The sequence below is a fragment of the Pseudorasbora parva genome, chromosome 21 (genome assembly GCF_024679245.1).
Source record: "Pseudorasbora parva isolate DD20220531a chromosome 21, ASM2467924v1, whole genome shotgun sequence".
NCBI classification, from domain to species: domain Eukaryota; kingdom Metazoa; phylum Chordata; class Actinopteri; order Cypriniformes; family Gobionidae; genus Pseudorasbora; species Pseudorasbora parva.
Window position 1 is genome coordinate 39,887,741 of NC_090192.1, and position 12,265 is coordinate 39,900,005.

A 12,265-nucleotide genomic window follows, 5' to 3' on the forward strand; every position below is an offset into this window, starting at 1 on the left:
TTTATTGTTTTTGGATGTTTTGTTCATTTATTGTGGTTATTTAAAATGTGTTCAATTTTTAGTGTTAAATAGTCTTTAGAAATTAAAGTTTATTGATCTTTGAAAAGGTGTACCTGCATTATTATGCCATTATCATAATTTTAGATGGAAATGGTCTCAGAACGACAATATTATCGTTTATCGCAATCATTTCTTGGCCAAATTTGTTATCGTGACAGGCCTAGTAAGCAGTAAAAAAACACATGCATTCCGATATCCTCAGATCAGATTCAGGCCTCACTCATATATGGGAATAAATCTGATTTGAATCGGATACGTGCATTTGCGTCTGCCAATTGCGTCTGTCATTGAAAAAAGGACTGAGGAGAATGACGTCAACTCAGGTGGACACGAACTGCGATCAAGGGCCAGTGTTGCCAAGTCCGTGGTTTTCCTGCAGAATTGGGCTACTTTAACACTGTTTTGAGTTGCAATTGGGTTGGTTTTGTTGTGAAAACCTGGCAACCCTGTCAAGGGCTTTCCTCTTTTTCCTCGCCTTACGAGAGAAATGTTGAAAATAAGGGAAAAGTGCAGACAGCAAAACATTGAATAATCATTTTGTCTGCATCCATTGCATATCGTGCTGTTTTACTTCCTTTTCCGGTTAAGAATGTCTTGGGCTGTTTCGCCAGTATACAGTATAAATGCAAATATGGGTTACGGGTCACTTTTAAAAGATGATGCAAGCGGGTCGTCAAAAAAAATCGGATATAGGCACCAAATCGGAATTGTGTATCAAGACCTACAGTGTAAATGCGGCCTTAGAGGCTTTGGATTTTTGCATATGAAATCTGATCCAGCAGGGTTTATGAGGTGCAGCACCTGCGGGAACGGCATCTTAAGGGGCGTGAGGGTGCGGCGTTGAGCGGGTGCGGAGTTTGGCCTTCCTCTCCTCATATCCAGTTCATCTGCGCCCTGTCCAGGCACTTCCTCCGTAAACGGCCCTCCTCCGCCAGACCCCTGTCTCTGAAGAACATTCCCATTGCGGTCTCGATTTTCAAAATCAGGCGTGGTTTTGTCTGCGGGCGTGGTCTGAATGGGCGTGGCCGGGGGCGAGCCGGTGGTAATGGTGGAATCGGAGGCAGAGCTTCCCTGCGGTTTATGTTTAAACTTGAAGGAGTCGCTGCGTTTGGGCGGGTCAGGCGGGATCTGTGGCGATCCCTCCGTCCAAGAGCTCTGTGGGGAATGTTTGGGCATTTGGGACAAACTGAGGTAGTCCAGCTTGGATGGCGTCTCCGGCCGTTTAAACATGTCCACGTCGAATATCGACTTCCGCTTCTTTGGGGTCTTAAAAATAGAGAGCGGTGGGATGCTGTCAGCAGGCGTCATTGCAACCGCTACCATTTTCGGCCACGTGCCACCACTTTGTTTTCGCCTCTCCTGACCCATCTCTACAGTGATGCAGTCGCCGGGGGAAATGGGGTGAAAGGTGAGGGGTCGTTTAGCGTTGGGATGTAGGCAGATCTCATGATACGGTTCTGATCGATACAAAGAGCCACGCTGACCGCGGTCGCTCTCCACGTCATGTATGGGGCTGTACATGTCTTTATGGGAGGACTGGTTGCTGATTGGCTTCCTGCAGGGCCGCAGATGATCACCTGACTTCCCGTTAGAGCTCCTTTCACAGTCACGCTGGCTCTCGGCGATACTCTGACCGGAAAGACTCTGTGGAAAGAACTGGGATAAGGAGAAACAACAGTGATTAGCAGGGCCAAACGGAATCTGCAGATTTTTTTTGTGTGATTTCTACGCTGAATTTTTGGGAAAAATCTGCAGAATTATGCGGAATGGTTTCAAATGTGTTACATAGATCTAAGAATATTGGAACTGAAAGCATTACAAATAAAATATTAAATATTCACTTCTTAACTTTTATTTAAGGTTTACGATACAAATCTAAATATATATATTTTTTTAAACAAAGGTTGATCTCTCTTATTGTACGCTACATCCATACAAAAAAGATGGAGAAAATATTGATTTATCAATTGTATTGTACAAAAATCCTTAAATAAACAATTTCATATCATTCAACAATAGACCAAAATAAAAAAATACCTACCGAAGTAAATAAATTAACTCATTTTAATAACTACAATAGCTATAAATAAGTCATTTTTGTAGACAAGTGACGTTGACTTAACTGCTCTGTGGTCAATTTTATTTTAGACAATTTAAAATATCACTCTCTCTCACAAAAAAAAAAAAATTCACATCAATGAATGTGAATTCATTGCCTACTACCCCTCACAATCACGCACGCGATTATGTATGCTTCTGAAATGACGGACACTACAATCTGCGGAAATCTGCGGAGTTTTCTGCGCGAGCAGATTTCGTGTGGGACAGGAAATTCAGGTAGAGCAGGAAATAAATAATGATCAATAATGTCTCACCTTCAGGAGGGAAAGAGAAACCGAATCTCTGCAGCTCCGCAGGAGATTCTCACATTCACTCACGGATTTATTATCCAACGAAATTCCGTTTATCTGCCAGAGACAATGAAACAACCTTAAAACAGATGTGCTCAACGTACAGCGTAACATTCGCATTCTGTATTGACGAATATTGATCTGAGCCAGAATATATGCAAATGAGCATCTGCTCTATCCACCAATCAGAGCTTCCCAATTTAGGAATGTGACCTCTTTCAGTAGCTTTGTATCTCTCTTCAAAACTTTCTTCAATAAGCAAACTATCTAGCTCTGAGATTAACATTTCAAATTATTTGAAGGGGATAAAATGGTTGTTTACTTAAATGAAATCAATCCCATGAAGCATTGCAATCAAATTCAAATTAATATTTTATGTTATTAAAATAAAACAAACAAATCAGAAACATTACTACTGCAATAATACTGTTGCACTTTAAAGTAAAAAAGTATTTAATAATAATATTAATAAATATTATTATTATATTTTACTATACTATTACAATACTATTAATGGCTGTCTTAATTTCTTTGCTTTCAAATGTTAAAGGCGTGGTTGATTATGATTTCACTTTCTTAACTTTAGTGAGTGTGTGATGTCGCTGTTTGAGCATGAACAGCTTCTGCGAAGTTACAACGCTAAAGTTCAAGGCAAAGGGAGACATTTTCTTTTACAGAAATCTCTTTTTAAGGACTACAACAAATGGCTGTTAGGAACTACAAAGAGCTTCTTTATGAGTTGGTGACATCACTAACCCTAAAATTTACATAACTCCGCCCCCGGGAACATGTTAAGAAGAGGAAGAGTTGCTGTAGTCGAGCACATTTGAGAGTCGCTCAAGCTGTCGTCCGTCTTTCACATTTATTGATACAGTACGAACACAAGTGCAATAGCATGTCATAAAGAAAGATGACAACATAAGTTATAACCGTAATCAAACTAAACTATCCCTGTTCTCTTCATCAGCAGATATTCTCCGGCTCAACAGTTCCCACACCAGCGGTTTATAGATTATCATGACAGAATATGCTAATCAATGACGATCGTTAAATTCATCAACTATCCCTTTAGAAACGTCCTGTCTCATTCTACATGTCGTCTCTGCTTCTTGAGTCTCTCCATCATTGTCTGACTCCGGTTTGATCATAAAAGGATGAACAGTTTCAGTGTGTCTGCGTGAGGTAATCAGAGCTGCTGACACGAGCTCTTAAAGCTCCGCCCTCTTCTAAAGGGCAGGAACTTCTCTCTCACACACACACACACACACACACACACACACACACACACACACACACACACACACACACACACACACACACACGCACACGCACACACGCACACGCACACAAAATGGACATCAGAGACTTATTTTACATCTTAAAAAGTGGCATAAAAGGACCCCTTTAAACCATAGAGTCATACTTTAGTTCGGAAAATATATAAATCCACACAAGTACTGAAAAACATCCCTGATAAAACTAGTCATTGATTACAAATGTTGTAACACTGCAAAAAAAATGCTTTTCTTACTTATTTTTGTCTTGTTTCTAGTCAAAATATCTAAAAATTCTTGCATTAAGAAACATTCACTAGACAAGTAAAAGTAAGTTTTTGCTTAAAATAAGATAAATAATCTGCCAATGGTGTAAGTAAAATAATCTTGTTTTCTGTTTGAATTAAGATTATTTTTCTCACCCCATTGGCAGATTATTTATCTTCTTTTAAGCAAAAACTCTCTTATTTTTGAGTTATTTTTTCCCAAAACAAGACAATTACTTTTGCTTGTCTAGTAAATATTTCTTGTTTTAAGAGTTTTTAGATGTTTGGACTAGAAGCAAGACAAAAATACTAAGTAAGAAGAGCATTTTTTTGCAGTGAAGTAGTTCAAGAGAGTATCACTACTTCACTATCTGCCAGAGAACTGGTGCTGATCAAACGGAAATGGACTCACATTGAGAAGCCGATCGCCGGGACACACCGAACCATCCCTGGCCGCAGGACTGCCTGGAGAAACGGACGATACGAACACGCCACTCTCCAGCCCAACACCACAATCTGCAAGACACAGGCAGAGAGTCAGTGCATTGATGAAGGCCGTTTATCTGCAGGACCAATGGAAAGACAAAGACCCCTGATCTGACCTTTATGCCCTGCCAGTGTAAGATGAACAGAGGTGACCATCCGTCCTCCTAGAGACTTCCTCCTGCGGACCACCATGTTGATGACCCCATCGCCACTGAACACCGCCTTTATGACCTGCTTCCGGTCCTTATTGGCCAAATCCACATCATTTATCTTCAACAGCCAATCATTCACTCTGCGGTGTGAATAAACGCTGGTTAGAAACGCACATGTACCGTATATACCCGAATATAAAATGACCCTGAATATAAGATGACCCTCCCATTTTTATTTTGGGGTAAAAAAAGGATTTTTGTGGAAAAAAAATCTGGTTTTCAACTGAAAATAATTTTATTTGAAAATTATACTGATAATTCATTGGGAAAAAAAACATTTTAAGCCCATTCCTTACAGGGCTCAACATTAAGCATGTTCATGTCCCTGTCCTTCGCATAAGTAAATTGCTCATTCACTTGTCCGAGTAAAAACTGTGCTTGTCCGGGAAAATTATTTTTATTTTATTTTTTTTGTGTTATAAAATATAATTTATTCTGAAGCAATATTCTCACCAGTGTTCAGTCAGCTTTGGCATATTGAAATCTGCATATTTGTGATATGTTTAACTGTTTTAAAGGGCATTTCCCCCCCTAATCTTATATTATATTATTATATTTTAACTATAAATTCAATTAAAATAAGACACTATGGGGCTATTACAAATCAAATTACATAATTTACACTGAAAAATTACTACTGTATTAAATAAATGTTATGAGATTTGTATTTTTGGATAAATAAGAAATTTTAGAAAGTATGTTTAAACATGAAACTAAACCACCAGTAGATGGCAGCAGGTGAGTCTTAATGAGTGAGTCATTGAGTCATTCATTCAAACAGCTCATTCAAGAGGTTATTGAATCTTAGTGTCTTTGTTTGGAACTATTTTCTCTGCTGAAATAGACCAAAAACAGTCAATATTGCATCTAAAATGTAAGTGACTTAATGTTGTTAATTAATTGTTTATGTTTATGTCATTTTCAGTCTTGATGGTATTCAGGAAAACATTCTTGGTTGAGTGAAGTTGTTTAATTTTATCATATGTTATGTTCCAAATATAAAAACGTAACATTTTGAATGTTTACCACAGTTTCTCTGTGTGAGCGGCGCAGCACGACCTTGTTATTGTCAGTTTATTATACATTATTACACGGCTCTGTGAAATACTTGATTCTGATTGGTCAATCGCGCATTCCAGCGGTATGTTACTTCCAGATAGCAAACGCTCATCCGGGTACTACGAGTTATCTTGACCGGTTCTACTTCTATACTTAACGCTGGCGCCATCTTGTGGCTGTTAAATACTTAAACAGCCATGGCTACAATGGAAGACTTCAAGGCGGGTTTCCTTTATAAAGTTTTAAATATGGATATTTTTCTGACACAAACGCATCGATTGGAATCAGACGGCTCTATTAACCCATCGGAGTCGTGTGGAGCACGTTATTTGACGGACAGCTGCATTTAATGGACTTCAGAAACAGCTCCAACTACTGCTGGGATTAACGTTAGCCTGGACTTTTTAAATATAACTCTGATTGTATTTGTCTGACAGAAGAATGTCATAAACACCTATAATGACCTGAGGGTGAGTAAATCAGAGGCTTGGTTTCATTTTTGGCTGAACTAACCCTTTCAACATTTAGCAGCGATAGATAACGGCTTAAAGCAGGTTGGAACTGTTTTTCTTCGCGGAAGCTTTGCGTAAGAGCTAATAAAATATTTAATCTCAAGACAATATTTAGTGTGTAATTTATTTGAGACTAGTAGCCGTGTAATAAGCGGGATAATGTCCACCCAGCCGGTTGTTATCGCAGAATAAACCCCTTCAGAGTGACGCTCCGCTTCGCCTCGGGGTCCTGATCACTCTGAAGGGGTTTATTCTGCGATAACAACCGGCTGGGTGGACATTATCCCTTACTTATACTATTATTCACTCTCATAGATATGTGATTTTGACTATATCGCGAATAAAAGGCAATCCCCCATTTTTCAGCCTATTTTTAGGACACAAACCTCGTCTTATATTCGGGTGTATACGGTATGTTGAACAGAAGACCAAGAACACAGAGTTCACCCACCTTAACCTGCCTTCTGCAATACTTCCTTTGTCCACCTTGCTCACGAATATCCCATAATCCCCTTGGAGATACGGGTCGCTCACCCCCTCGGCAATATCAAACCCAAAAGCACTCAAATCCATGTCGTCCTATACGACAGATCAGACATGGTGATGTGTTGAAACTCTTCAGATTCATGACAGAAATGTTTATAACAGCTTTGAGAGCTCGCGTACATACCGCATTCCTCTCAAACTCCACCGTCTCCGTTTCCCACTCAAGCGAGTCCGTATCGATAGCCGAGTCGTGGGAATTGTGGGCCATTAACTGGCGAAAACGCGCCTCCTTCTCCAGCTGCTCCTCCATGCATTCCCTTAAAACACATTTTAGGAATAGTTCACCTAATTTACTCCAACCTGATATAACAGTGGGTCTGAGAGTGATTCCTAAATCATGATTCATTCTACTTTAAAGAACTAGTCATTTGTTTGGGAATCAAACTCGCACATTTCTTTTGCTGTGGCGCAGCACGAAACCTTTAGTATTTTAGTACAGCGTTCCTATTTATATATTTAGACGCTCATGGATCATTAAAAGAATGTAAAATTATGTTCTAGATGGAAGTACAGTGGATTCCCTGATGCAATGGTGTGTGTTTTTGAGACTCACTTGAGCTCCTTCAGTTCTCGCACTGCGTCGTTCTTTTGTTTCCGCAGGTCGTCGAGGTTTCTCAGAGCATCGGCGAGATCGCTGACAGCTCGGTCCCTCTCACGTCGCAGGTTATCGCACAACGTCCTGATACACACACAAACAAACATAACAATAAAACTACTTTGAATATTTTTTAATAGGACCTTATGAACAATTTTTCCTCATGAAAAAGTTTAATGAAGCTTAAATAGTCTCGTGTGTTTGTGTGTGTGTGTGTGTGTGTGTGTGTGTGTGTGTGTGTGTGTGTGTGTGTGTGTGTGTGTGTGTGTGTGTGTGTGTGTGTGTGTATGGCTGGCTATGGATTAGGGAGCGTCTACTTGTTTTTTACGAACATTCTCTTTAGCCAATCAGATGCGAGGTTTCAGTCCAGCTAATCATAATACATGTTGCTCAATGCTTTGACTCAATATATATTATTTATTTAAAAAATATTATTTATTTCTGTAATCAAAGCTGAATTTATCATCATTACTCCAGTCTTCACTGTCACATGATCCGTCAGAAATCATTCTTATATGATGATTTATTATTAATGTTGACAACCGTTGTGCTGCTTAATATTTTTTTAATAACCTTTGATACTTTCTTTAGGATTCTTTGATGAATAAAAAGTCCAAAAAAAGCATTTACTTGAAATAGAAATAGTTTAAAACAATACACAATACCACATAAAAGTTTGGGGTCAGTTTTTTTTCTTCTTTTTTTTGAAAGAATTTAATACTTTTGTTCAACAAGGAAAAATGTATAAAAACAAGTGATTTATATTTTGATATAAATATTAAGATTTATATTGTTCTAAAAGATTTATATTTTTAAATAAATGCTGTTCTTTTTATCTTTTTATTCATTAAAGAATCCTAAAGAAAGAAAAAAATATTAAGCAGCAAAACTTTTTATTGTTTTGATAAAAACAACATTGATAATAACTGAGTAATCAGATCCTCATCTGAGAATGATTTATGAAGGATCATGTGACACTGAAGACTGGAGTAACGCTTTTTGTAAAAACTTTTGACGGGTACTGTATACTTATATAAATACATATAAACAAATAACATATATTATACATAAAATAAAACAAATACCCTAAAACAAATTTGACTATTTTAGCTGTTTATATACGGTTAAATCTGTTTTTAATATACGTAACCCTGGAGCACTTTACCAGTCCTGCGTGTCACGGGTATATCTGTGGCGAAAGCCAACAATACATTGTATGGGTCAAAATAATTTTTCTTTTATGCCAAATATCATTAGGATATTAAGTAAAGATGATGTTCCATGAAGATATTTTGTAAATTTCCTGCCATAAATATATCAAAAATGTATTATTTAGTAGTACTATGCATTGCTAAGGACTTCATTTGGACATCTTTAAAGAAGATTTTCTCAATATTTAGATTTTTTTTGCACCCTCAGATTCCAGATTTTTAAAGAGTTGTCTCTAATAGTCCTATTCTAAAAAACCATTGATCAAATGGAAAGCTTTATTTTCATGCCACATATGACTTGACTTTTTTGGTTGCATCTACCCACCGTATGCTCTCTCTCTCTGCTACGATCTTGTCTCTCTCCTGGAAGGCCCAATCTCTCCGACATTTCGCCACTTCTGCTTCCTGCACAGCCTCCTGAAGCTCCTCCGAAACGGCCTCGCACTGTTTCCTTAAAACCTCCAGCTCCTTACTGACGCGCTCCATGTCCAGTGTTGCACTGTCCTGCTTCTGCAGAGAAATTCAATTAAATGACATAAACATATACTGTATTTTCCGGACTATAAGTCGCCCCGGAGTATAAGTCACATCAGTCAAAAATCCGTCATGAAGAAGAGGAAAATAACATATATAAGTCACACTGGACTAGAAGTCGCATTAGGGCAGAAGTAGGGCTGGGCGATATGGCCCAAAAAAAGGATCACAATATAATTTTCCATATCAGTCGATATCGATAAATATCGTAATAAATGTAAAATCTTTATTTCTTTAAAGTTTAAAGGCATATTTTTGCTCCTGAGTGAAAGATGTAGAAAACAGACAGATAACTGGGGTTTTAAACTATCCTTTATTGTCATAACATGACTATCACTTCCCAAACAGGTGAACAATTTATTAAAACTGAGGTAGATTTATTTATTAAAATATTAAATGTGGTAAGCATTTTTTTTTTACTCTACACTGTATATCAATAATATCAGTACTTAATTGTGTAAGTAGTAAAACATTAAAAACACAAAAAAAAAAGCACAAACACAAAAAACACTAAAAAAAACTGTGCTAATTGCTAATTAACTGAGACTTCTTACAGGTTGTTGGCCTTGTTTGTTTCGTTGCTTCTATTGCTCTCCCCTTTTTTGTAAGTCGCTTTGGATAAAAGCGTCTGCTAAATGATTAAATGTAAATGTAAAATGTAAAGGGGCAACAAAAAAAAAGCGTTTTAAGTAAAGAAACATTTCGAGTCCTCCCTCTCTTGCCTCACAGTGGATTGGTCCATTGTGCATCGCTCTCTCTCTCACACACACACACACCATAGACCATAACACACACACACACACACCTCACCGACAGTGGGCCGGTCGGGAGAGGAGGGAGAGAGCAAAGTTCAGTATTTGTGGATCTCCAGTAAAGGCTGTCTAGTCTATTTTATTCATTTTAAACATCGGATGAAATTATTTCTCTTTTGATACAGGCGATGCTGAGTCATTAATACATCACCAAAGACAAACAATTATGATAGCGATGTACAAGTCCGATGTTTTAGTGATTATCGTTTGGTAGCGTTAGCTTGCAAGGCACCCACTACAACTAACAAGGTGATAATAAGCCTAGGCTGTGCGTGAATGGAGTTAATGTAGATTTACCGCTGTGTTGGGCTCAATGTTATATGGTAGAACTTCATTTAATAAATAAATAAATAAATTCCGTGTGGTGAACCTATGATAAGCAGCCCACGCAAGTCGCTCTGGGATCGCCAAAATATCTCCAAACCACTGAAGTTGAGCGAACTAACTTGTCAACGATATCGGTGTCATCAGAGCTGGTCGTGAGCGCTGAGTTTTCTTCACTTTAGCTCATTTTTCTCGCTCCACTTCACTCCAAACTTCCAATCCTGTCAGTCACTGACTGTAAACAACAGTGCATGCAGCGCCCAGAAGCCCGGTCTGCAATACGCATGCGCAGCATTACGCATAACGCGCAAGCATTATATCGAGAATTTATCGAACTGTTGTTATCGTTTTATCGAGGAAAATTATATTGTGATAATTATCGTTATGGTTTTATCGCCCAGCCCTAGGCAGAAGCAGTGCGGAGAGCAGGAGGCGCGTGCTCGCTGTGCATAATCGTGCAGCAGAAATAAAGTTTGGAGTGAATGAGAAACGTGTGAGGGACTGGCGAAAAGAAGAGGTTACTTTAACTGTAATGAAGAAAACAAAGAAAGCTAATCACGGACTGAAAGCAAGATGGCCAGAGCTGAAGGAACGAGTCCACAGATGCTTGAACAAAGCTCAGCCGCAACAAACGCTGTGTATCGTTCTCGGCTGCATATTTAACTACATGCAGTTTGTAATTTGCAGAATAGGATTTTCTTTATGGGGGGGCATTTTGTTTGTCTTCAGTGTTTCTCAGTTGTTGTCTTTAAGTTAATATTTCAGTTAACAGTTTTTTCTGTTTTCAGTAACATTTTTCAGGGGTAGGCTGCAGGAGAAGCATAGAGCGCCCTCTCGCGGCTGTAGACGAAGCTAAATGTTTATTCTTGTCTGTCAGTATGAATTCAATTTGATATATAAGTCGCATTAGGGCAGAAGTAGGACTGGGCGATAAGGCCCAAAAAAATTATCACGATATAATTTTCCATATCAGTCGATATCAATAAATATCACGATAAATGTAAAATCTTTATTTCTTTAAAGTTTAAAGGCAATTTTTTGCTCCTGAGTGAAAGATGTAGAAAACAGACAGATAACTGGGGTTTTAAACTATCCTTTATTGTCAAAACATGACAAACACTTCCCAAACAGGTGAACAATTTATTAAAACTGAGGTAGATTTATTCATTAAAATCTTAATTGTGGTAAGCATTTTTTTTTACTCTACACTGTATATCAATAATATCAGTACTTAATTGTGTAAGTAGTAAAACATTAAAAATGTAAACGGGCAACAAAAAAAAAAGCGTTTTAAGTAAAGAAAATACGGTACGTCGAGAGGTGGTCTGAACATAGGACATGTACCTGTCTGGCCTGGTAGTACTCTCTCAGGAGCTGGTCTCTCTGGATAATGGCCTCCGTTCGCTCTTTACGGGCCACGTCGCGCTCCTCTCGCACCATCTCGATGTCCTTGCAGGCCTGGCTCAGCTCCTTCTGCGTCTCTGCCTTGTCCTGCACCTCGTGACAATATTTCTCCAGCAGCTCCGTCTTCTCCCGGATCGCCCGGTCCCGGTCGAGCAGAGCAGAGTTCAGTTCCTGCACAAACAACCGACATCAAACTATCAACACGTAAACCCACGAAAGAGGATTTTTTTCTTTAAGCTTTAGGGTTCATTTTATTGATTGATGATTTAAATGCATCTTTTTCACTAAAATGAATCAGACTTTAAAGGGTTAGTTCACCCAAAAATGAAAATTCTGTCATTAATTACTTACACTCATGTGGTTGGACACCCGTCAGACCTCTGCTCATCTTCACACACAGATGAAGATATTAGTGTTGAAATCCGATGGCTCAGAAAGGCCTTCATTGACACCAATGTCATTTCCTCTCTCAAGACCCATAAAGGCACTAAAGACGTCGTTACAAAGCCCATCTCACTACAGCGGCTCTACAATCATTGATGAAGAGGCCAGAATAGAG

At 38.5% G+C, this 12,265-nt stretch overlaps 1 protein-coding gene across 5 annotated transcripts in view; it reads right to left on the reverse strand.

Moving 5' to 3' along the window:
• dlg5b.1 (discs, large homolog 5b (Drosophila), tandem duplicate 1) overlaps positions 1-12,265 on the reverse strand; it is a 65,735-nt gene that overhangs the window by 27,343 nt on the left and 26,127 nt on the right. For all 5 annotated transcript variants that reach the window (XM_067430260.1, XM_067430257.1, XM_067430258.1 and 2 more), the window contains exons 8-16: positions 11,647-11,877; positions 8,958-9,142; positions 7,380-7,505; positions 6,951-7,083; positions 6,732-6,859; positions 4,614-4,789; positions 4,424-4,527; positions 2,436-2,528; positions 862-1,716 (exon numbers count right to left, since the gene is read on the reverse strand). In XM_067430260.1, coding sequence (XP_067286361.1) covers positions 862-1,716; positions 2,436-2,528; positions 4,424-4,527; positions 4,614-4,789; positions 6,732-6,859; positions 6,951-7,083; positions 7,380-7,505; positions 8,958-9,142; positions 11,647-11,877 — 2,031 coding nt within the window. The remainder of the gene's footprint in view (positions 1-861; positions 1,717-2,435; positions 2,529-4,423; positions 4,528-4,613; positions 4,790-6,731; positions 6,860-6,950; positions 7,084-7,379; positions 7,506-8,957; positions 9,143-11,646; positions 11,878-12,265) is intronic.